Source organism: Carcharhinus amblyrhynchos, chromosome 1, assembly GCF_965287045.1.
Source record: "Carcharhinus amblyrhynchos chromosome 1, sCarAmb.v2.hapA, whole genome shotgun sequence".
NCBI lineage: Eukaryota > Metazoa > Chordata > Chondrichthyes > Carcharhiniformes > Carcharhinidae > Carcharhinus > Carcharhinus amblyrhynchos.
Window position 1 is genome coordinate 5143006 of NC_137324.1, and position 26181 is coordinate 5169186.

General features: G+C 50.1%; 1 protein-coding gene across 1 annotated transcript in view; it reads right to left on the reverse strand.

The window, feature by feature from the left end:
• Positions 1–2723: 2723 nt before the first annotated feature.
• idh3b (isocitrate dehydrogenase (NAD(+)) 3 non-catalytic subunit beta) overlaps positions 2724–26181 on the reverse strand; it is a 30286-nt gene continuing 6828 nt past the window's right edge. Inside the window, 12 exon segments of the mRNA XM_080189018.1 lie at positions 2724–2939; positions 9183–9307; positions 9995–10055; positions 12483–12577; positions 14146–14292; positions 14538–14640; positions 14827–14846; positions 14848–14961; positions 15041–15173; positions 18759–18819; positions 25195–25315; positions 25820–25927. Of these exon segments, the coding sequence (XP_080045144.1) occupies positions 9218–9307; positions 9995–10055; positions 12483–12577; positions 14146–14292; positions 14538–14640; positions 14827–14846; positions 14848–14961; positions 15041–15173; positions 18759–18819; positions 25195–25315; positions 25820–25927 (1053 nt within the window). The 3' untranslated portion in view covers positions 2724–2939; positions 9183–9217.

Consider the following 26181-nt stretch of genomic DNA (forward strand, 5'->3'; position numbering starts at 1 on the left):
ATCAACCTAATCTGCACATCTCAGGACCGTGGGACGAAACCAGAATACGTGGAGGAAATTCACACAGACGTGGGGAGAATATACAAACTGCACAGTGACCTGATGCTAGAATTGAACCTGGGTCCCTGGTGCTTTAAGGCAGCAATACTAACCACTGCCGTCCTGGATGTGCTCCATTTAAATGTCAGAAGAAATGAGATAATTCACCCGGATTGTTTGAGGCAAGGGAGGGATTTCAAAGAACAAAAACAGCCTGGGAAACAGACCTTCAGCCCAATGAGCCCGCGCCACCATTTTAACAGTACCTCTCTTCCCCCCACTCCCCACCCATTTCAATTCAGCTTTCACCAAAGAAACTGTTCATCGTTTATGGTTTGAGAATTCTTTCTGAAATGTTTTTAGTATGTTAAGCCATACCTATGCCAATCAGCTTGGATCATGAAAAGAACAAAAACAGGCCCTTCGGCCCAACAAGCCCGTGCCACCATTTTAACATGACCAGTTTCCCCCCCTCCACCCATGACCCTTATCTATTGTTTTATGGCAATCCACATTGAGGGAAACTAATTTAGGGACAATGTATTACTTCCAATCAGCCTAATAGCACATCTTTGGGGTGTGGGAGGAAACCGGAGCACCCGGAGAAAACCCACGCAAGCACAGGGAGAATGCGCAAACTCCCACAGACACCGGCCTAAATCCATGTGGCTGCACAGCAAACAGTGATAGTCACTGAGCTGTCATCTTGCCCAGCATCTGGTCCAGTTTAAGCACACACGAACGAAATGAAGCACTAGGCCAATCTCGAATGTTCAAGAGCAGCCCAAGTACAACCCATCGTGTGTATGCCCCTCGTTGGACAACAAGATGGACCGACTTAAATTTGTTCAATCTTTCCTCATAACCCAGTCCTTCCATACCAGGCAACATCCTGGTAAACCTCCTCTGCCCTCTCTCCAGAGTCTCCACGTCCTTCTGGTAGTAAGGTGACCAGAACTGGACGCAGTACTTTAAATGTGGCCTAACCCAACATTCTATACAACTGCAACATTAGACTCCAGCTCTTATATTTTATACCCCTTCCTATAAAGGCCAACATACCATAGGCTTTCTTCACAACCTTCTCCACTTGTACTGCCACCTTCAGCACCCCCAGGTCTCGCTGCATTTCTATACTCTTTATGGGCTTACCCTTTATCATATCACTCCCCCCTACATTATTCTGGCCAAAATGCATCACCTCACATTTATCCGGATTAAACTCCATTTGCCATGTATCTGCCCATCAATATCCCACTATATTGCCAGACACTGCTTTTCACTGCCTGCCAATTCAGCCATCTTGGTGTCATCAGCAAATTTGCTGATCACACCACTTACTCCCTCTTCCAAGTCATTTATATATACTACAAAAAGAGGTCCCAGTACTGAGCCCTGCAGCACACCACTAGTGACAGACCTCCAGCTAGAAAAGGACCCCTCCACTACTACTCTGTCTCCTGTTAGCAAGCCAGTTCTCAACCCATCTAGATACCTGGCCTCGTATCCCATGACCCTTAATCTTTTCTACCAACCTACCATGACGGACTTTGTCAAACTCCTTACTGAAATCCATATAGACATCAATGGCTTGTCCTTCGTCGACTGTTTTTGTCACCTCCTCAAAAAATTCTACCAGATTCGTAAGGCAAGACTTCCCCTTTACAAAGCCATGCTGCGTATCCTTAATCATACATCCTATCCCTAAGAATCCTCTCCATCAACTTGCCTACCACTGACGTCAAACTGCCTATAGTTACCCGGGTTATCCCTCCTACACTTTTTAAACGGTACCCCATTCGCTATCCTCCAGTCCTCTGGGACCTCACCTGTGTCCAAAGAAGAGACAAAGATTTGCATCAGAGGCCCAGCAATTTCATCTCTCGCCTCCCTAAGCAGCCTAGGATAAATGCCATCAGGCCCCGGAGATTTATCGGTTTTAATGCTACCTAAAAACCCAAACACTTCTTCCCTCATAATCAATAGTTCCTTCCATCTACAGCTCCCTCGATGACCATACCAGACATCAAGCCCCTCTCCTTCGTGAATACCGACGCAAAGTATTCATTCAGGATCTCCCCCATTCCCTCAGACTCTAAGCACAATTCCCCTCGTCTGTCCCTGAGGGGACCGATTTTTCCCCTAGCCACCCTTTTGCTAACATAGGAGTAAAACGTCTTTTGGATTTTCCTTAATCCTACCTGCCAAAGCCATTTCATGCCCCCTTTTTGCCCTCCTAACTCCCCTTTTGAAACCCCTCCTACTCTCTCTGTACTCCAACGCTCTCTCCGTTCCCAGTTGCTTAGACCTGACATACGCGTCTAGTTTCTTCCTGACCAGGTCCTCTATATCTCTAGTAATCCACGGCTCTCTAATCTTACCTTTCCCATCCTTCCTCCTAACCGGCACACGCCTTTCCTGCACCCATTTCAGTTTTCCCTTGAAAGACTCCAACATGCCTAATGTGGACTTGCCTGCCAACAGCCTATCCTAGTCTGTATCCCTAAGCCTAATCCGGCTGTATCTAGCCTTCCCCCAATTTAGCACCCTAATATAGCTTGATGTAGATCAAGCCCAAGACGGGGTGAGCCCTGACTTGTTAGCTTGGATCAGAAATGTCTCAACTTGTTGAGACTCTGAATTGGAATAAAAACAAAAGAAAGGAAAAACCCAGGGACAAACAATGTTGTTACTTGTGCTTTTTATTTATATTTAACGGGTAAGACAGTACATACTGATGGAGCTGCCACATTTGACAGGGTGTTTAATCTCCACTTTTGGGTAATTGTAAGCTCCTGCAGCAACCCAGGTTGTACCAACACTCAGGCACTGAGGTTCGCAATCACAGCCAAGGTAAACTCTGCCGAGGTTGAGTAGCCACCCATATCTGGAGTCCGAACCTGGAGAGGTAATAAACAGGTTTAACAGTGGAGGTAATGGTGGAATCAGGAAGGGAAGCTGGTGTGCGTTCAGTAACGGGTAGACTGGTGAAGCATTGCCTCAATGCAGCGAGCCAACAAGAGGAGGAAGACCCAGTCATTCACATAACTTAGGAGTGAGTGGCCTTTGGCCCATTCTGTCTCTGACTTTTCCCTCCAGTCCTGAAAACGTTTCCTGTTCAGATAATGATCCAATTCTGTTCCGTAAGCCACAACCGAAGCTCCCTTCACCACATGCATTCCAGATCCTAACCACGTGCTACTTACTTGTCACCACTGCTTTTAAAATCAGTGTCCTCTGGTTCTAGATCCTTCCACCAACAGAGAAGAGCTTTTCTCTATCTACTCTGACTGAGCATTTAGCTCTGGATGGCTTCGTGAATTCTAAATCTGTCATTGGCTATGAAGATTCATGACCTATTGTATTCAGATTATCCCTTTGCAAGGTGAAAGGTATCACAATGATGCTGGTTTCAGATGTGGGTATGGCATTGAGAATATACTAGGCAGGAGTAACTAGGATTCTTGTCTCAAGTCCTGGATAGAGTTCCTACACGCTGAGAAAGAACAAAGAAAGGTACAGAACAGGAGTAGGCGCTTCAGCCTTCCAAGCCCAGAGTGATCATGATGCCCCCAACTAAGGAGATACCTCCCTTTGCTTGGTCTGTATCCCTGTATTCCCTCCCTATTCACGTACCCATCCAGGTGCCTCTTAAATGTGTCTGCTTCCACCATCCCCTCTGGCATCGTGTTTCCGGCACCCACCACTCTGCATGAAAATCTTCCCCCTGCACATCTCCCCTCACCTTGAATCTGTGTTCCCTTGTAATTAAAAGGAGGATCCTCTGACTATCCACTTTGTCTATGCCTCTCTCAGTTTTGGAGTCAACAGGTCTCCCCTCAGCCTTTATCTTCACAGTTAAAATGATCCTAGTTTATTCAAATGGTAGTTCGGAGCTCTCACCATTCACATTGTCAGCTGTGCTTCCCCTTGGGTACCGCCAGTAACAATGTGACCAATTACCCTTGGCACAGATAGATCAGGTTTCATTGGCAAAATCGACTTTGAAAGAACTCCAGGATGTATTTGATCTGCAGAGATTGAGCATGACGTATTGAAATCATAGAATCTCTATAGTGCAGAGGGGGGCCATTTGGTCCGTCAACTCTGCACAAATTCTCTGGGAGAGTATGTTACCCAGGCCCTCATCCACTGCCCCCACCCCCACTATAACTGTAAGGCTCCTTGTCAGTATCTTCGAGAAGGATTTAGTCTTTAACCACAGAGAGAATAGACAAGGGCACTCAGTATGTGTATCTCAGATGTCATCCACTGACACAGCGTCTGGCCCAGACGCTGGCTGAGTCCACTTTGGGTTGGGAACCTCCAGGGAATAAAGTCCTAACCTACTCAATCTCTCTCTGTAACTCAGCTTCTCAAGTCCCAGCAACATCCTTATGAACCTTCTCTGCACTTTTTCAACACTATTTACATCCTTCCTGTAAATAGGTGATCAAAACTATACACAATACTCTAAATTCAGCCTCTCCAATGCCTTATGCAACCTTACCATAACACTCCAACTTTTATATTTGATACTCCAATTTATAAAGGCCAGTGTACCAAAAGCCTGTTGAGGTACATAGAACATTACAGCGTAGAACAGGCCCTTCGGCCCACGATGTTGCGCCGACCAGTTAAAAAACAATGACCCTCTAACCTAAACCAATCCCTTTTCATCCATAAACCTATCCACGGATCTCTTAAACACCCCCAAACTAGGCGCATTTACAACTGCAGCAGGCAGGGCATTCCAATCCCTCACCACCCTCTGGGTAAAGAACCTACCCCTGACATCCGTCCTACAACTACCCCCCCTTAATTTAAAGCCATGCCCCCTCGTGCTAGCTTTCTCCATCCGAGGAAAAAGGCTATCACTATCCACCCTATCTAAACCTCTAATCATCTTATATGTTTCAATAAGATCCCCTCTTAGCCGCCTTCTTTCTAGCGAAAACAAACCAGTCCCTTTTGAAAATGTGATTTCTGCCCCCAAATTTGCCCCAATTCCCCCAAGAACTGGATATCCTCCCTCCTGCACCGAGACCCTCACAACCTTCTTGTTTCTACTCTCATTAGTATGCAGCACTGGGATTAATCAGATTTCTACCATTAATGTCCTACTTCTTATCACTTTGCTGTGCAGATACATGGATTTGGGCCAGTATCTGTGGGAGTTTGCGAATTCTCCCTGTGGTTGCGTGGGTTTCCTCCAGGTGCTCCGGTTTCCTCCCATACCTGAAAGATGTGCTCTTAGGCTGGTTGGTGTAACAAATTGTCCCTAAATTATTCTCCCCTCAATCTGGTTTCCAATGTGGGTGCCATAAGCATAGACAAGAGTCAAGAGTGGAAGAGGAAATGCACAATGTTAAAATGGCAGCGCGGGCTTGTTGGGCCGAAGGACCTGTTTCCCGTGCTGTGTTGTTCTTTGTTAAACTTCCTTCCTAGCTCCTCAAAATCTGACCACAGAACCTCAAGCTTGTCCTCATCGTGCTGGGGCAGCACAGTCACACTTCTACCTCACAGCATCAGAGTTCTCTTTCGAAATGAAGCTGGGTTTAAACCATTACTGGCTGTGGCCTGTCACTTCCAGTTCCCCATTGGCCAAACTAGAGAGTTGATTTGCCAACCAATCAGCACTCTTTTAGCCTTTTATGAATTATTGTGATAGTTTAACATTTGGCATTCTTTGTGTTTATCCTGATGAGTGCAAGATGAAAAACTTCAGCAGTATGTAGCTTATTTCATGTTATGGATTACCCCTTACTCTGAGATTGTGCCCTCTGATCCCAGACTCTCCCACAAAGTAAAACAATCTCTCAGCCTCGACCCTGTTAAGCTCACTGAGAATCTGATATGTCTCAATAAAATCCTCTCATTCTTCTAAACTCCACTGAGTACTGACCCAACCTACTCAACCTCTCATAAGAAAATCCCTCCATTCCCGGGATCAACCTTGTGAACTTTCTCTGGGCTGCCTCCAACGACAGTGTATCTTTCCTTAGATAAGGGGACCAAAACTGTTCACAGTATTCCAGGTGTGGTCTAATTAGTGCTGTGTATAATTTTAACAAGACTTCCCTATTTTTACACTCCATTCCCTTTGAAATAAAGGCCAACATTCCATTTGCCTCCCAATTCCTGCTGAACTTGCCTGCTAGCTTTTTGGGACAACTGCACAAGGACCCCCAAGTGTGCTGCAGCTTTCTGCAGTCTTTCTCTACTTAAATAGTATTCAGCTCCTTCATTCTTCACATTTTCTGAAATTATATTCCATCTGCCGAGTTTTTGCCCACTCACCTAACCTGTCCATATCCCTCGACAGACTCTGTGTTATTCACATCACTTGCCTTCCCACCGATTTTTATGTCATCTGCAAACTTGGCAATAGGTTATTCACTTCCCTTGTCTAAGACAATATATATTGTAAATCATTGTGGCTCTAGCACTGATCACTGTGGCACTCCACTAGTTACAGGTTGCCCTGCTGAAAATAACCCTCTTATCCCACCTCCCTGGCTTCTATCAGTTAGAAGTCTCACAACACCAGGTTAAAATCCAATAAGTTTATTTGGTAGCAAAAGCTAGTAGCTTTCAGAGTACTGCTCCTTCATCAGGTAAGGTCACGCACCACAACCTGGTGTTGAGAGACTTCTTACTGTGTTTATCCCAGTCCAACACCAGCATCTCCACATCTTTTATCAGTTAGCCAATCCTCTATCCATGCTAATATCCTACTCTCAATACCTTGGACTCTGATCTTATTAAGTGGCCTTCTGTGCAATGCCTATCAAACACTTTTTTGGGGATCCACTTGTATCACATCTACTGATTCATTACCACCACAAAGAATTCTAATCTTTGTCAGGCATGATTTCCCCTTCATGAAGCCACATTGACTCTGTTGGATTATGTTGCGTGTTTCTCAATGCTCTGCTATTACAGCCTTTATAATGGAGTCTAATATGATCTAAACGCAAAATCAGAAGAATCTGGGGCAATTACATGGAGGGGTATCATTTCATTTATTTAAAAAAAATGATGTACACCATATCTGAAAATAAACAAAGGGCTGTAACTTCCAGGGTTCCCAGTGTCGGATTTGGGGGGCTGGGGAATTCCCCCTCACTCCTTCCCAGATAATATTTAACAGCAATTATCCAGCCATGATAATTTTCCCCCCAGGCAACTGAACTATCCAAAAATGCCAGTTAAATCACTAATTTCAGATGGTTCCATCGGGATTACGCTAATATTTACTCAAATAAAATGTCTTATAACTTCTGGGTCTATTTAAACATGCTCCTCCTTCATCAGGTAAGTGAGAGTTCAGAACTCCCACTTACCCGATGAAGGAGCAGTGCTGTGAAGGCTAATGGTACCAAATAATCCTGTTTGACTTTAACCTGCTGTTGTGAGGATTCTTACTCTTTAACCCAGTCCAACTGATGTTAAGCTAACCAGCCTATAACTACCTGTTTCTTGTCTCCTCCCTTTTTGAATAAGGATGTTACATTGGCATTTTTCCAATCCTCTGGGACACTTCCAGAATTTAAGAAGATTACCATCACTGCATCCACTATCTCTGTAGCTACTTCCTATAATATCGTGGGATGCAATCCATCAGGTTCAGGAGACTATTTGCTCTTTGACCCCATTAGTTTCCCTAGTACTTTTTCTCTTTGATGGTTACTGGGGACCAAAACTGTTCACATTGTTCCAGGTGTGGTCCAACTAGGGTCTTGTATACTTTTAGCAAGACTTGCCTATTTTATACTCTATTCCCTCTGAAATAAAGATCAATGTTCCATTTACCTCCCAATTACCTGCTGAACTTATCTGCTGGCTTTTAGTGATGAGTGCACAAGAACCCCAAAATCTTCTCTATGCTGCAGCTTTCTACAGTCCATCAGGCCACTTTCTGCCCCTTGATTATTTTGGATTTTTGAAATGTTACTAGTCTCTTCCATGGTGAAGACTGACACAAAATATTTATTTAACTCCTCTGCCATTTCCTGATTCCCCATTATTTCCTAATCTCATTCTCTAAGGAGCCTATGTTCACTTTGATCTCTCTCTTCCTTTTTATTTATTTAAAGAAGCTCTTAAGCTCTGTCTTTATATTACTTACTAATCTACCTTCATCGTTTATCTTCTCCCTCTTCATTTTTTTGGTCAATTTTGTTGTTTTTAAAAGGTTCCCAATCGTCCAACTTCTCACCAATCTTTGCCATATTATGTGGTTTTTCTTTCAGTTTAACACTTACCTTATTGTGGCCCAGTTAACCCAGTATCATTACCAAAAAACTGCCTTGCTATGCTGCCATATCCTGTTGCTTTGAAAGCCTATGTGTCACCTCGTCAGAACCATCCCCCCTCTCTAAAGCCCTCTCTACTTCCCCAGTTACACAGTTTGCAAGAACTCTGGTTCCAGCGCAGTTCAGTCTGTACCAATGGTACAAACGTGCTAAGATTATTGAGTGAACTAAAGTGATGCAGATTGTCGTTGGCAAAGTGCTGGAATGTTTATTTGACTGCTCCAAATGCAGGATTTTACAGACAGTGTAACAGACATGCTGTGGGAAAGGGAGAGCTTGGTACCCTGGTCCCAATCACTCCAGCATCAAGATGCTAAAAATCTGTCATATTCTCCTCTAAGTCTCAATTCTCTGATTTGTAAATGTCCTTGTTTTTTACCGTGATTTGAGTTAATTCGAGTTGTTTCTCCATCCGGGAGCTGAGGCAATCTGAAACTCTTCAAAACCAATCTCAACAAAACAAGAAGGAAAAGATGATGATCCACAAATCAGGAATAATGGGAGAGCAGGAAAAGGTGGGATGGTCATTGTTACTCCTGGATTTTGTTGTGCCCTGTGACTCCTCTCTCTACCAGAGTTGGTGAATGGATGCTGAGCACAATGAGGGGAGGGATTAAAGGGTTAAACACTGCACCAGATCACAGCTCACTTCATCCAATCCACAGTCAGGTACAGCCTTTGATGACACTATTTCCTACAAATTCCACCAGGCCAGGACACTGATATAAACTCTTTCATTCATTCATTCATTCCAAGGGATTTTTGAATGGGGGTGCGGGGAGGGGAGTCTCTGTCGCCCCTTGCAGTACAATAGTCCAAACTCACGACAGGAGAGGCTGCTCCTGACGGGAGCCCAATGCCTAGCGGAGACGAGGAGGGTGCAGATTATCCATGATGCTCTTCAGGAAATCACTGGTGGTGGAATAGCCGCCCATATCCCGGGTCCGAACCTATTCCCAGGGAGAGGGAGTCGGGGAGGAGTCAGTCACAAGGAGAAAATGAAAACAAACAAAATGGAAATTAAATAAACAATGTGGTGGAATCAAAACTAAACGATTCAAACTAAAACCAGACAGGAAAAGCAGTGGATACGCTGAGCACAATCCCAGACGCAAAACCTGAAGCACCCCCCCCCACCCCAAAAGCCAGAGCCCCGCCCACAAAACCCAGCCACCCACCCACCCTCCCCTCCCCCACTAACAAAGCTCACCCTCAACCCCCTCACATCCCCCACCCACCCCCACTCCCTCATATCCCCCTTCCCCCCCCCACGCCCACCCCCTCACATCCACCTTCCCACCCCCGTCCCCTTACACCCCCCACCCACTCTCACATATCCTCACTCCTCACATCACCCCACACCTGTAAGTGCTGTAAGATTACAGACCAGCTGCTGAATGGTAGGACTGATGGCTAGTTTACTTGGTGGCCAGCAAGAACACAATGGGCTGAACGGCCTCTTTCTGTGCCATAACTTTTCAATGGTTCTACAACCCCCTCCCCCTCCCACCCATACGAAACGCCCAACACCCAAAGCCCCCAAAGACTTGCCTCAAACCCCCCCCACCATCACATCCCCCACCCCCCCCCCCAATCCAGCAATCCTTCCCCCAGCCTGCGGGCAGTCATCCCCCTACCTTGCCCAGCTTGATGACTTTCTTCACAGCCTCCGAGACCAGGTTGGAGTGAAAATCCAGACTGCAGCAGAGAGAAGAGCTTTGTATTATTCAAACTGCACACCAATAACAACCTAATGAGCACAGTGGGAACTGCAAGGGCTACACAGAGACTGAGTGAGGGTGAGAAAGGGCAGGAGGGCAAAGGGGGCAGAAAGGGAAAGTCAGACAGAAAGAGAGAGCGGGGAAGTCGGGCAGGGAGAGAGAGAGAGAGAGAGAGGGAGAGCGGGGCAATGGGGCTTGAGAGAGAGAAAATATACAACACAGGCATCAAATCCTGCCCTCTTTCCTCGGGTTAAACTGAAATTAATGGATCAAAGGAAAAGCCTGGAGATGTACAAGATTAAGACTGTCAGGTAGAGACCAAGCCTCTCAACTCCAGGATATCATGGTTAGAATTCCTGGGCTCCTCACATCACTAATTCACTGATCATTCCACAGCTCTGCAATCACAATCCCTCTCCACAATGAAGAAACAAGACCTGAACAGACAGACGGCAGCGACAATTTGTTAAACAATGACAATCTTTAACAAGGAGAGAGAGCGGGAAAGTCGGGCAGGGAGAGAGAGAGAGAGCGGGAAAGTCGGGCAGGGGGAGAGAGAGAGCGGGAAAGTCGGGCAGGGGGAGAGAGAGAGCGGGAAAGTCGGGCAGGGGGAGAGAGAGAGCGGGAAAGTCAGGCAGGGGGAGAGAGAGAGAGCGGGAAAGTCGGGCAGGGGGAGAGAGAGAGCGGGAAAGTCGGGCAGGGGGAGAGAGAGAGCGGGAAAGTCAGGCAGGGGGAGAGAGAGAGAGCGGGAAAGTCGGGCAGGGGGAGAGAGAGAGCGGGAAAGTCGGGCAGGGGGAGAGAGAGAGCGGGAAAGTCGGGCAGGGGGAGAGAGAGAGCGGGAAAGTCGGGCAGGGGGAGAGAGACAGCGGGAAAGTCGGGCAGGGGGAGAGAGACAGCGGGAAAGTCGGGCAGGGGGAGAGAGAGAGCGGGAAAGTCGGGCAGGGGGAGAGAGAGAGCGGGAAAGTCGGGCAGGGGGAGAGAGACAGCGGGAAAGTCGGGCAGGGGGAGAGAGAGAGACAGCAGGGAAGTTGGGCAGGGGGAGAGAGAGAGAGCGGGAAAGTCGGGCAGGGGGAGAGAGAGAGGGCGGGAAAGTCAGGCAGGAAGAGAGAGAGAGGGTGGGAAAGTCGGGCAGGGAGAGAGAGACAGAGTGGGAAAGTTTCTTCTCAGTGACAGAAGTTGTGGGTTTGGGAACGATGCCATTGAAGGAACCTTGGTGAGTTCCTGCAGCGCATCTTGTCGATCAGAGTAGAAGTGATCTTGTAGAAGTTCTCGTAGAAGATAAAAAGGAGGTACGCACGGCTGGTACTATGGAGGTGGAGGGAGTGAATGTTAAAGATGGTGGGTGCCAATCTAGCAGGGCTGCGATGTCCTGGATGGTGTTGAGCTTCTGGAGTGTTGCTGGAGCTGCACATTAATAATGTGGTGAATAGCTGTGGCCCTGGACTATTCATCGCATCGTCTATTTTAAGTTTTAAGTTTATTTATTATTGTCACAAGTAGGCTTACATTAACACTGCAATGAAGTTATTGTGAAAATCCCCTAGTCACCACACGCAGGTACACTGAGGGAGAATTTAGCATGACCAATGCTAACCAGCACACCTTTCGGATGTGGGAACAGTACCCGGAAAAACCCACGCAGACAGGGGGAGAATGTTCAGACTCCCACACAGTGACCCAAGCCAGGAATCAAACCCGGGTCCCTGCCGCTGTGAGACAGCAGTGATAACCAGTGTACTGCCCGTTCTACACCACTGGGTGACGAATTCAGCAACAAATATCAAGGAGAGGTGTCTGGATTCCCTCATGAAGACAGTCACTGCCTCGCACTTAACTAGCAGCTAACATTCACACCACACCATCAGCCCAAGGCTGAACATCATCCAGGTCTTGCTGAATACGAACACAGATTGCTTCAGTATCCGAGGGAGTTGTAAATGCAACACTGCAGTCATCAGTGAACCTTCCCACTTCAAACCCTATAATAAAGGGACTGAGAGTCTCTGGCATTTTCACACCCGGACAAACAAAACACCCACCCCTCCCAACGCACACACATCACCCCCCACACACCCACACACGCGCCCCGCCCCCCCCTCCCCCACATACACACACCCCCAACTGACACCCACCCACCCCCACATCACACACACACACGCTCCCTGGTCACCACACACCCACCCACCCCTGCAACAGACACAGAATCCCCCGACACACACACACCCACCCACCCACCCCCACTTACACACACCACCCGCCTGCCACCCCACCGCCCGCCCCACACCCCCCCCCCCGCCCCCCCAACCCCCAGAGGTGACCCAGCAGAAAAGATAAATCACCGGTCTTCCACTGGAGTTGAAAGGTTAAGGAAGGAGCAGCACGGTGGAGAGGCAGCACAACTTACTTCAAATGCTTCAGCATATTGGCAGAGCTCAGCAACATGGCAGTGGGGTTAGCAATATTCCTGCCCATAGCCTGTGAGAAGGGGTGGCGTGCACCCTGAAATAAAACAGCAACAGTCAGTGAGAGGGATGGTGAGTAATATACTGGAAATATCTGTCATATACCATCACACAGGACTGGAGAGAACAGGCACTGAGAATTAATTCACAGACAAAAACTGAGTGAGAATAAAGGGGCCACCCTCAGGGAGGCAGGCTGAGTCCAGTCTTCTACATTTGTGTGTAAGGATCCTTGCTTGGGTTTCAGCTGTTCACAATCTACACAAATCATTTCAATACAGGAATCAGATCATGCTCAACTATTTCCATATTTGTTGATGACACAAAATTAGGTGAGAATGCAAGTTTTAAGAACATAATAAGAACATAAGAAATAGGAGCAGGAGTAGGCCATCAAGCCCTTCGAGCCTGCCCCGCCATTCAATAAGATCATGGCTGATCTGTTGTGGCTCAGTTCCACTTTCCCGCCCTCTCCCCATAACCCTTAATCCCCTCTCTTATCAAAAACCCATCAACCCGCTTCTTAAAAATATTTAGCGAGGCAGCCTCCACCACTTCAACGGGCAGAGAATTCCAGAGATTCACCACCCTTTGAGTGAAGAAGTTCCTCCTCAACTCCGTTCTAAACCACCTCCCCTTTATCTTGAGGCTGTGCCCCCTAGTCCTACTGTCTTTTTTGAGCGGGAAGAGTCTCTCCACCTCTATCCTATCCATCCCATTCATCATCTTATACGTCTCAATGAGATCTCCCCTCATTCTTCTAAACTCTAGCGAGTACAAGCCTAGTTTATTCAGCCTCTCCTCATAGCTCAACCCCCTCAACTCCAGTATCAGCCTAGTAAACCTCCTCTGCACTCCCTCCAGGGCCAAAATATCCTTGCACAGGTGCGGCGCCCAAAACTGCACACAGTACTCCAGCTGCGGCCTCACCAATGCCCTATACAGCTGCAGCAAGACCTCCCTACTTTTATATTCAATCCCCCTCGCTATGAAGGCCAGCATCCCATTCGCCTTCCTGACCACCTGCTGCACCTGCAAGCTGGGTTTTTGCGACTCATGCACAAGGACCCCGAGGTCCCTCTGCACCGTCGCCTGCTGCAGTTTTTCGCCCCGTAAGTAATAGTCCTTCCTACCATTCTTCCTACCAAAGTGGACCACCTCACACTTTATGACGAAGATTTAAAGCTTTTGGGCTGGTTTAGTGACTGGGCTATAAGCTGGAATATAATGTCAGTAAGTACGAAGCTAAGTTGAGATGCCTGACCTCAAAGGTATTTATCTCAGGATGACTATCAGCGCCACACGCTAGTCAGCGTAGACACAGCTGGATATATAAGATGAACAAGTGACCGAAGCGATGGTGTGAGGGGGATGGTTTCAGATTCCTGGGCACCGGTTCTGGGGGAGGTGGGACTTGTACAAACAGGATAGGACCGGGATGTATTAGCTAGCGTGACTGGAGAGGGTTGAAACTAGACTGTCAGGGAGAAGCAGGGGGGGGAGGTTGGGGACAGTGTGTGACCCACTGCCCTCCAGTCTCCCTCCCCCCACCCATTGCTGATACCCCAGTTCAGCCGAACAAAGCCCTTGCATTAATTCCTTTACCGTTTCGAACACTGCATACTCGGCACTGAAGCTCTCTCCAGGTACAAGCCCAGCTCCACCCACCAGGCCTGCCGCCAGGTTGTCAATGATGTTTCCGTAGAGATTCGGCATAACCAGAACATCGAACTGATAGGGATTAGACACCAGCTGTGGGGTCAGAGAGCAGAGAACCAGTGCTGATCAAACATGGATAAAAGATGTGGAGTGAAGTTGGCTGATAAAACGGGAGGTCAAAGCACAGGATTGTCCAGACATCACACTGACAACATACAGCGATGCCACGGTCACACGCGCAGTCCCCCCCCCACCCCCACCCCCAACCCCCGGCCACGCGCGCAGCCCCCACGGCAACCCCACAGCGAGGCCCAATGACATTCCCGAGCCCTGTTTACCTGCATGCAGCAGTTATCAATAATCACAGACTCGTATTTGATGTTGGGATAGAGTTCAGACATCTCCTTACAGCATTGCAGGAAGAGCCCATCACCCAGCTTCCTGTCAGTGAGAAACACAAACACAATCACTGGGAAATAAATGGGGGGGAGGGCAGAGAGAGAGAGCACGAGGGTGCAGCGGGGGTCCCAGAGGGAGAGGGCGAGCAGAGGGGGAGAGTGGGGGAAGGATGGAGCAAGATGGGAGATCTGAGAGATTTGGCTGAAATCAAGGGACTCTGTCACTTACATGATGTTGGCCTTGTGGACCGGCTGTGACCTTCGAGCGACCATTCTTCGTGGCATAGTCGAAGGCGAATTTTGCAATTCGGCGGGACTTCTCTCTTGTGATAATCTTCAGACATTCAATAACTCCCTGAGCACTCTAAACCCAAGAGAAGAATCAATCAGAGCAGGGAGCGAGGCTGGATAACTCTGGGAATAGAATACTGAACTCTGCTTACCTCGTACTCCAGGGAGCTGTACTCGCCCTCTGTCTGCTCCCGGATAATCACCAAGTCTAGATTGTTGTGCCGTGTGGAGTAGCCCGGTAAGCTGTTAACGTGCACCACATTCGCAAACAAGTCGAGTTTCTTCCTGAGGAGAAAGAGGAAGAGAATCAGCGCAACAGCCTCTTTGCTGACCTCCCTCCCCTGTCACACACCTGGCAGAAACCTCTCTCCGTCCTGTCCCCATTCATCTCACCAGAGGGCAGAGGCAGCTGGAGGATAGCGAGAGAGCGAGAGAGCGAGAGAGCGAGACAGAGAGACAGAAAGAGAGACAGAGAGAGCCGTGCAATTGCAGGGGCCAGAGCTGACGTGACAGTATCTGTTCCAGAATGTCACTGAGCACACTCTGACTGGGGGGGAAGGGGGGGCGGCGTGGGGGAAGGGGGGGGCGGCGTGGGGAAGGGGGGGCGGCGTGGGGAAGGGGGGGCGGCGTGGGGAAGGGGGGGGCGGCGTGGGGAAGGGGGGGCGGCGTGGGGAAGGGGGGGGGCGGCGTGGGGAAGGGGGGGCGGCGTGGGGAAGGGGGGCGGCGTGGGGAAGGGGGGGCGGCGTGGGGAAGGGGGGGGCGGCGTGGGGAAGGGGGGGGCGGCGTGGGGAAGGGGGGGGCCGGCGTGGGGAAGGGGGGGGCGGCGTGGGGAAGGGGGGGGCGGCGTGGGGAAGGGGGGGGCGGCGTGGGGAAGGGGGGGGCGGCGTGGGGAAGGGGGGGGCGGCGTGGGGAAGGGGGGGGCGGCGTGGGGAAGGGGGGGGCGGCGTGGGGAAGGGGGGGGCGGCGTGGGGAAGGGGGGGCGGCGTGGGGAAGGGGGGGGCGGCGTGGGGAAAGGGGGGGCGGCGTGGGGAAGGGGGGGCGGCGTGGGGAAGGGGGGGGCGGCGTGGGGAAGGGGGGGGCGGCGTGGGGAAGGGGGGGGCGGCGTGGGGAAGGGGGGGGCGGCGTGGGGAAGGGGGGGGCGGCGTGGGGAAGGGGGGGGCGGCGTGGGGAAGGGGGGGGCGGCGTGGGGAAGGGGGGGGCGGCGTGGGGAAGGGGGGGCGGCGTGGGGAAGGGGGGGGCGGCGTGGGGAAGGGGGGGGCGGCGTGGGAAGGGGGGGGCGGCGTGGGGAAGGGGGGGCGGCGTGGGGAAGGGGGGGGCGGCGTGGGGAAGGGGGGGCGGCGTGGGGAAGGGGGGGGCGGCGTGGGGAAGGGGGGGGCGGCGTGGGGAAGGGGGGGGCGTGGGGAAGGGGGGGGCGGCGTGGGGAAGGGGGGGGCGGCGTGGGAAGGGGGGGCGGCGTGGGGAAGGGGGGGGCGGCGTGGGGAAGGGGGGGGCGGCGTGGGGAAGGGGGGGGCGGCGTGGGGAAGGGGGGGGGCGGCGTGGGGAAGGGGGGGGCGGCGTGGGGAAGGGGGGGCGGCGTGGGGAAGGGGGGGGCGGCGTGGGGAAGGGGGGGCGGTGGGAAGGGGGGGCGGCGTGGGGGAAGGGGGGGCGGCGTGGGGAAGGGGGGCGGCGTGGGGAAGGGGGGGCGGCGTGGGGAAGGGGGGGCGGCGTGGGGAAGGGGGGGCGGGCGGTGGGGAAGGGGGGGGCGGCGTGGGGAAGGGGGGGGCGGCGTGGGGAAGGGGGGGCGGCGTGGGGAAGGGGGGGCGGCGTGGGGAAGGGGGGCGGCGTGGGGAAGGGGGGGCGGCGTGGGGAAGGGGGGGCGGCGTGGGGAAGGGGGGGCGGCGTGGGAAGGGGGGGCGGCGTGGGGAAGGGGGGCGGCGTGGGGAAGGGGGGGCGGCGTGGGGAAGGGGGGGGCGGCGTGGGGAAGGGGGGGCGGCGTGGGGAAGGGGGGGCGGCGTGGGGAAGGGGGGGCGGCGGGGGAAGGGGGGGGCGGCGTGGGGAAGGGGGGGCGGCGTGGGAAGGGGGGGCGGCGTGGGGAAGGGGGGGCGGCGTGGGGAAGGGGGGGCGGCGTGGGGAAGGGGGGCGGCGTGGGGAAGGGGGGGCGGCGTGGGGAAGGGGGGGCGGCGTGGGGAAGGGGGGGCGGCGTGGGGAAGGGGGGGCGGCGTGGGAAGGGGGGGCGGCGTGGGGAAGGGGGGGCCGGGTGGGGAAGGGGGGGCGGCGTGGGGAAGGGGGGGCGGCGTGGGGAAGGGGGGGCGGCGTGGGGAAGGGGGGGCGGCGTGGGGAAGGGGGGGCGGCGTGGGGAAGGGGGGGCGGCGGGGGGCGGCGTGGGGAAGGGGGAAGGTGGGGAGGCCTGACAGCCAGTGCTTCTTGTGCCAACGACAGAAAGATGCTGTCCAGAAGGACACGAGGGCGAGGGGGATTGAATATAAAAGTAGGGAGGTCTTGCTGCAGCTGTATAGGGCATTGGTGAGGCTGCAGCTGGAGTACTGTGTGCAGTTTTGGGCGCCGCACCAGCGCAAGGATATTTTGGCCTTGGAGGGAGTGCAGAGGAGGTTTACTAGGCTGATACCGGAGTTGAGGGGATTGAACTATGAGGAGAGGCTGAATAAACTGGGCTTGTACTCGTTAGAGTTTAGAAGAATGAGGGGAGATCTCATTGAGACGTATAAGATGATGAATGGGATGGATAGGATGGAGGTGGAGAGAGTCTTCCCGCTCAGAAAGGACAGTAGGACTAGGGGGCACAGCCTCAAGATAAAGGGGGGGCGGTTTAGAACGGAGTTGAGGAGGAACTTCTTCACTCAAAGGGTGGTGAATCTCTGGAATTCTCTGCCCGTTGAAGTGGTGGAGGCTGCCTCGCTAAATATTTTTAAGACACGGGTTGATGGGTTTTTGATAAGAGAGGGGATTAAGGGTTATGGGGAGAGGGCGGGAAAGTGGAACTGAGCCACGACAGATCAGCCATGATCTTATTGAATGGCAGGGCAGGCTCGAAGGGCTGGATGGCCTACTCCTGCTCCTATTTCTTATGTTCTTATGTCCAGCAGGCAGAGCTTGTGGGGTGAGGCAAACATCGCCCCACAAATTACTCCTGGTGCTAAACAATACTAAATGCAGAAACAGAAAGCTTAATGCAGATGAATATGTCGCTGATTTAGAGCAGAAAAGGCTGGGGGGGGGGGGGGGGGGGGGGGGGGCGGTGGTGGTGGTGATGGTGAGGCGGTGGGAACATGACTGAGGTGTTATGAGCAGTTGTGTTTGAGAGCAGCTATTCCTCTTGGTTGAGAGGCAGCACGGTGGCACAGTGATTAGCAATGCTGCCTCATGGCGCCAGGGACTGGGTTCAATTCCCGGCTTGGCTCCCTGTCTGTGTGCAGTCTTGATGTGGAGATGCCGGCGTTGGACTGGGGTAAACATAGTAGGACGTCTCACAGGTTAAAGCCCAACAGGTTTATTTGGTAGTCCAAAGATGTGCTGGTTAGGTGTATGTTAAATTGCCCCTGCCCCACCCCCCCCCCCCCCAATGTGTGTAGGTTAGGGGGTTAGCAAGGTAAATGCATAGGGTTAGTGGGATACCAAGAACTGGAAAATAGGACTAGGCTGGGTTAGCACAGAGATGAAAGGCTGAATGGTTTCCTTCAATGATGCAAATGATCTATGTTTCTACCACTCCATCCCCTATCCTGACTCGTTCACCCCATCCCACACTTTCTCTATCAAACCTCTCAAACAAGGACGCCGCGGAAGCAGTGATCTTGGATTCAGATAATCTTCATTCCCAATCCCAAATTCCTTCCCTCCCACATCCTGAGCAGAGGACGCCTCAGTTCTTACCTCAGCTTCATCTCATAGGATGATAGTTCACCCTTGTATTCCATCGGAGTGTAGATCTTCCCTGTGGACACAATGAGATAAGATTGCAAATTCAGTGGGTAAATCACACAAGATCCAGCACAATGGAATACTGCAAGACACATCCAGGGAATTAACACATTAGGGAATTTTAAGAACTGATCGCTTTCCAAAATCTTAAGTTTGTGTTCAATTTGAAATTGTTGGCTACAATTTTCCCACCAGTGGGATCTTCTAGTCCTGATAACCCCTCACCACGTATTCTCCAGCAGTGTGGGTAGCAACACAAATGGTCATTAAATTCAGAGGGACTGGAAAATCCTGGCCTAGTTTCTGGTAGTCTCAGTCAGTGACACAGTATACATCAAGAAATCATGGGAGCTTGTAAGAAATGTACTTCAATAATCACAGGTGATTTTAATCTTCTACAGAGTGGACAAATACAATTAATGAAGATAGCCTTAAGGATGAGTTCACAGAATGTATTCAGGACAATTTCTTCAAACAATATCTTCTGGAACCAACCACAGGACAGAATATTTTAGATCTGGTAAGGGGTAATGTAATAGGATTTATGATAATGAATCCTCTAGGCAAGAGTGATCATAACAAAATAATTTCACATTCAATTTGAGGATGAGAAATTTGGACCTGAAACTAGTATTTTAATCATGAATAAAGGCAATTACAAGGATATGAAGGCAGGATTACCAACGCTGGACTGGGAAAACAGGTTAAAAAGATAAGACACTAAGAGAAACAATGGCAGACATTTAAGGAGATATTTCATAACTCTCGATAAAGATGTATTCCGTTGAGAAAGAAAGACTGTGTGAGAACAATGTAACATCCATGGCTGACTCAAAAAACTAGTTAAAGTTTGGGTAGCACAGTGGGTAGCACTGCTGCCTCACAGTGCCAGGAACCCGAGTTCAATTTCAGCCTCGGGTGACTGTCTGTGTGGAGTTTGCACGTTCTCCCCACGTTTGTGCGAATTTCCTCTTGAACATAGAACATTACAGCGCAGAACAGGCCCTTCGGCCCACGATGTTGCACCGACCAGTTAAAAAACAATGACCCACTAATCTAAACCAATCCCTTTTCGTCCATAAACCTATCCACGGATCTCTTAAACGCCTCCAAACTAGGCGCATTTACAACTGCAGCAAGCAGGGCATTCCAATCCCTCACCACCCTCTGGGTAAAGAACCTACCCCTGACATCCGTCCTATAACTAGCCCCCCTTAATTTAAAGCCATGCCCCCTCGTGCTAGCTTTCTCCATCCGAGGAAAAAGGCTATCACTATCCACCCTATTTAAACCTCTAATCATCTTATATGTTTCAATAAGATCCCCTCTTAGCCGCCTTCTTTCTAGCGAAAACAACCCCAAATCCCTCAGTCTCTCCTCATAGGACTTCCCCTCCATACCAGGCAACATCCTGGTAAACCTCCTCTGCACCCTCTCCAAAGCCTCCACACAGTAGGACTAGGGGGCACAGCCTCAAGATAAAGGGGAGGCGGTTTAGAACGGAGTTGAGGAGGAACTTCTTCACTCAAAGGGTGGTGAATCTCTGGAATTCTCTGCCCGTTGAAGTGGTGGAGGCTGCCTCGCTAAATATTTTTAAGAAGCAGGTTGATGGGTTCTTGATAAGAGAGGGGATTAAGGGTTATGGGGAGAGGGCGGGAAAGTGGAACTGAGCCACGACAGATCAGCCATGATCTTATTGAATGGCGGGGCAGGCTCGAAGGGCTAGATGGCCTACTCCTGCTCCTATTTCTTATGTTCTTAATTAAGTTTCCAAATTTGATTGCAAATAATTAGCATATATCTATCAAAGTATAGGAGTTATCTCCATCCACTCACAGTTATTGATTTAGGTTACATCATATATATAATGGTATAGTGCCAATTAAAACTTGTGCATGTTATCAAGCAATGATAGCTATATCTCTGACCAATGGTATGTCAACCTTCCTTTTCGCTGTTCCTTGTTCTAATGGGCAAACATGAGCTGCAACTGCACAGTGGTTAGCACTGCTGCCTTATAGTACCAGGGACTCTGGTTCGATTCCCAGCTTGGGTCATCATCTGTGTGGAGTTTGCATAATCTCTCCGTGTCTGCAAGGGTTTCCTCCGGGTGCTCTGGTTTCCTCCCACGTTCCAAAGATGTGCAGGTTAGATGGATTGGCCATGGTAAATTGCCCTGTAGTGTCAGGGGGAGTAGCTAGGATAAATGCATTGGGGTATGGGCGTAGGGCCTGGGTGGGTATGGTCGGTGCATACTCGATGGGCCAAATGGCCTCCTTCTGCACTGTAGAATCCTATGATTGTATGTGGAGGCTTCTGCAGTTCTGGTAGAAATTGCACACAGTACTCCAAGTGCGGCCGCACCAGAGTTGTGTACAGTTGCAACATGACGCTGCGACTCCTAAATTCAATCCCCCTACCAATAAACGCCAAGACACCGTATGCCTTCTTAACAACCCTATCTACTTGATTCCCAACTTTCAGGGATCTATGTACACATACACCTAGATCCCTCTGTTCATCCACACTATTCAAAGTCCTCCCGTTAGCCTTATACTCAACACATCTGTTATTCCTACCGAAGTGAATTACCTCACACTTCTCCGCATTAAACTCCATCCGCCACCTGTCGGCCCAGCTCTGCAACCTGTCTAAGTCTCCCTGCAAACTATGACACCCTTCCTCACAATCTACCACACCTGCGACTTTGGTGTCATCAGCAAATTTACTAATCCACCCAACTATACCCTCATCCAGATCATTAATAAAAATTACAAACAGCAGTGGCCCCAAAACAGATCCCTGAGGCACACCACTCGTAACCGAACTCCATGACGAATATTTACCATCAACCACCACCCTCTGTCTCCTATCTGCTAGCCAATTCCTGATCCAATTTCCTAGACTACCCTCAATCCCATACATCTGCATTTTCTGCAGAAGCCTACCATGGTGAACCTTATCAAACGCCTTACTAAAATCCATATATACCACGTCAACTGCCTTACCCCCATCCATCTCTTTGGTCTGGTTGCTCTGGTTTCTTCCCACAGCCCAAAGATGCGCAGCTTAGGTGGATTGGCCATGAGAAATTGCCAGTTAGTGTTAGGGGGAATGAGGTAGGGTAAAGATGGGGTTATGGGGATAGGGTGGAATTGAGGTTGGTGTAGACTCGATGGGCCAAATGGCCTCCTTTTGCACTGTAGGATTCTATGACTCTTAAGTTAAGGCTATCAAATTTTAAGGGAAGGTATACCATGCTGCAAAGATTAGAGGTAGCACAGAAGATTGGGAAAACTTTAGAAACCAGCAAATAATAACTACAAAAAGACAGAAATTAGAACAGGAGAAGAAACTAGCGAGAAATATAACAGGCAGTAACAGAATGTAAGGAAGACAGTTGTTAAAGTGGAGGACAAGTCCCCTTGACCTGCATCCCAAGGTCTTAAACAAAATGGCTCTTAGATAGCGATCTTCCAAAATTCCCTAAATGCTGGAAAGTTTCCAGCGGAGTAGAAAATCACAAAAATTCCAGAACGGGACGGAGAGAGATTACAGGAAACTAAAGGCCAGTTAGTCTAACATCTGTCATTGGGAAAAAGGTGGAATCATTATTCAAGATGTGGTATGATGTTTAGAAAATCATAAATACATTCAAGCAATTAAGTTAATCTTTCTCTGCACCCTTAACTATGTCTGTAATCCTGCATTCTGCAGTCTCTTGTTTCCTTCTCTACGAACGGTATGCTTTGTCCGTATAGCATGCAAGAAGCAATACTTTTCACTGCATACTAATACATGTGACAATAATAAATCAAATCCAGGCACAGTCAATGTTGTTTTATGAAAGGGAAATTTACGATAGTTATTTGAGGATGTAACAAGCAGGGTGGATAAAGGGAACCAGTGGAAGTAGTATACTTGGATTTCCAAAAGGCATTCAATAAGATGTCACATAAACATTTACTGTACAAGGGCAGCACAGTGACACAGTGGTTAGCAATGCTACCTCACAGTGCCAGGAACCCGAGTCCGATTCCCAGCTTGGGCCACTGTCTGTATGGCGTCTGCATGTTCTCCCCGTGTCTGCATGGGTTTTCTCCAGTACTCTGGTTTCCTCCCACAGTCTAAAGATGTGCGGATTAGGTTGAGTGACCATGATTAATTGCCCCTTCGTGATTTGGGGTGTTACAGGGAGAGGTCCTGGGTGGGATTCTTGTCAATCCAGACTCAATGGGCCAAATGGCCTCTTTCTGCACTGTAGACTTTATAGACACAATGTTACTGGCACACCCACCATAAGGGTCACAGAACGGAATTCTCCATTGGCTTTAGGTGGGATTTTACGAGCCTCACGCAAGCAAGGTCGCAAAATACAGGTCTATGATTCTTTGCTGCTTGTGGTGTTGGGGTGATACATTAGCCCAGAAAGAAGATTGATTCACTAACAGGGAAGAGAGTATCCAGATAAATGGGTTTTCAGGTTGACAAGCTTTAATTAGTGCAGTGCTACAGGGATCAGTGCTGGAACCTCAATGACTTATGCACTGTTTCGATGACCTGATGAAGTGATCGTGTGCATTGTCACCCAATGTGCTGATGAGAAGACAGGCAGAAAAGCAAGTTCTAAGGAGGTCTGCCACACTAGGCTAAGTGAACGAGCTGCAGGATAATATGGGAAAATGTGATGCTGTCTACTTAGGTGGGAAAATGGAAAAGCAGATTACTAAATGGAAAGAGACTGCAGAATGCTAAGGTACAGAGGGGTCTGAATCACAAAACATTAGCCATGCAGGTAGAGCAATTAGAATTATAGAATGCCTACAGTGCAGAAGACCCTTTGGCCCATTGAATCTGCAGCAACTCTCTGACAGAGCATCTTACCCAGGCCCAACCACTGAGGATACCACCTGGAGAGGAGGTGGTTCAGCCTGGCAAGAAATGAAATGATTCTTAACTCAATTCTATCCCTGTAACCTTAGGCATTTGCCATGGCTAATTCCTCCCCAACCGGTACATCTTTGGACTGACAGGGGAAACCAGAGCACCCGGAGGAAACCCACGCAGGCAAATGTAATATCCTTTATTGTGAGAAGGATAGGGTATAAAAGTAGAGAGGTCCTGCTGCAACTGTACAGGGCATTGGTCAAACCCTACCTAGATACTGTCAGTTTTGTTCTCTGAATTTAAGGAGTGAAGTATTAGAATTGGAGGTGGTTCAGAGAAGATTCACCAGGCTGGCTCCTGAGATGAAGCTGTTGTCTTTTGTGAAAAGGTTGAACAGGTTGGGACTCGTTGGAGCTGAGAACGAGAGGTGTCTTATTCAAACATAGAAGATTCTGAGGGGACCTGACAGGGTGAATGCTGAGAGGATGTTTCCCTACATGGGAAAATCTGGAACTAGGCGGCACAGCTTAAAAATAACGGATCTCCCATTTACAACGGAGGTGAGGAGGAATTTCTTTTCTCTCCAAGGGACACTACTCTTGGGAATTCCCTACCCCGGAGAGCCGCAGGGGTCGGGTTATTGAACATTGGGTTATGACGTTGAAAAAAGGCAAAAGTCAGAAAATGGAGAATCGACAGAACCCAAGGCAGAAGCACAAGCATTCCTTTTGAATTTTTACATCCGGACTGAGTCTGACACATTCCGGAACTGCAAGGGAGTTCAGGGTTTTGTGGGGAACGGTCGGGAATGTGGAGTTAAGCCCTCAAGGAGACCAGCCACGATCTGACTGAATGACGAAGCAGGCTCGATGGGCCGAATGGTCTACTCCTCTTATTTCTCATAAGGAGTGGCAGAGCTGGGAGGGTGAAATGCAGGACAGAGTTTCGAAACACACAAGATAGACAGTTAGTGCTACCGTCATGTAGAAAGATAAAAGAGAATATCTATTAGGATGAATCTTTATGATGACCCACAGGGGGCAGCAGTTAACTCAGTTGCCAGTCAGTGAATGTGTTGTTCAGAGTAACACCCACATTGAAGAGTCCGATCCCCGTTTGGGTTTAGATAGAACTTGGGCTCAATTCCTAAACCCACAGTAAATAATAACAAGTCCTCGGGCCAAGGTTCAGTGACCCCTGGATAATTGAGAATATCATCTGGAGTGAAGGTTCACAGAAAGCCCAAAGTTCATCTCGGCAAGAAAGGAGTTGATAACACCATTTTGGGAGGGACATTGATCAGTGACGTTTGACATGAGGAGTCTGGGCTCAAAGGGCTTTGTGAATGTAGCACTGGCTATCCTGCTCTCCTAGCGGAAGGTCTGAAACAATAGCTGAACAGGACACTGTCAGACATTTCCCCAGCTTTGCAGCTCTGTCAATGAGAGGATAAGGGACGGTCACCTTTGCGTGAACCCCACACTTCCCCGGCTCTTTGTACCTTTAATAGCGACTCGGTTCAATCTCATAGAGTCCAGCACCTCGTCCAGTTTCTCCTCGGAGGCCATGTTCTGAACCTCACTCACATGGTGCTCATCAAACTGAACTGGAACCTCCGCAGCCTGTGGTAACAAACAGGAACTGAGACACAGGCTGAACACGAACACACACACACACACACACACACACACACACACACACACACACACACACACACACCATCCCTCCTCCCCCCTCCACCTACACACACACACCCTCCCCCACCAAACACATACAAACACATTCCACATTTCCCCTCCCCAACGCACACACACACCCCCCCCCACACGTGCAGGTGCGCGCACGAACACCCCTCGCAGGCACGTGCGCGCGCATGGAACCCTTTGCAGATGCACGCACACGGCCTCCCCAACACACAAACCCACCTACCTCTCACACACCACAGCCCTGTCCACCCACACACAGGCACACACACCATCATTCGCTTTACTTCTTCACACACCCACCCTTCATGCTCCCTCCTCGCAAGCCCACACATTCTGACCTCTGACCTGATTCTCCATCCTGGCGCCCCCCCCCCCCCCCACCCCCCCCCCCCCACCAACTGCAGAGTCTCTGAGCATTACCTTGAACACCTCTTTGACGATGTGCATCAACTCAGGGCCCACACCATCGCCAGGAATCATCGTCACCCAGAAATCACCATCAGGCCTCGTGGCAGCTGGAGAACAAACCTGAGAAAGAGAGCAAGAGAAAGTGTGAGACAGTGAGAAACAGAGGGGGCGAGGGGGGCGGACGAGGAGGGAGGGGGGGCGGACGAGGAGTGAAGGAGAGGAACATCTGGTTTAGGTGTAATTCCAGATCCAAAGCAATGTGGTTGACTCTTAAATTCTTTCTGAAATGGGTTTAACGAGCCACCCCGACCAAGGACAATTCAGGATGGGCGGTATATGCCAGCGACATCCACATCCCAGAAATAAATAAAGGA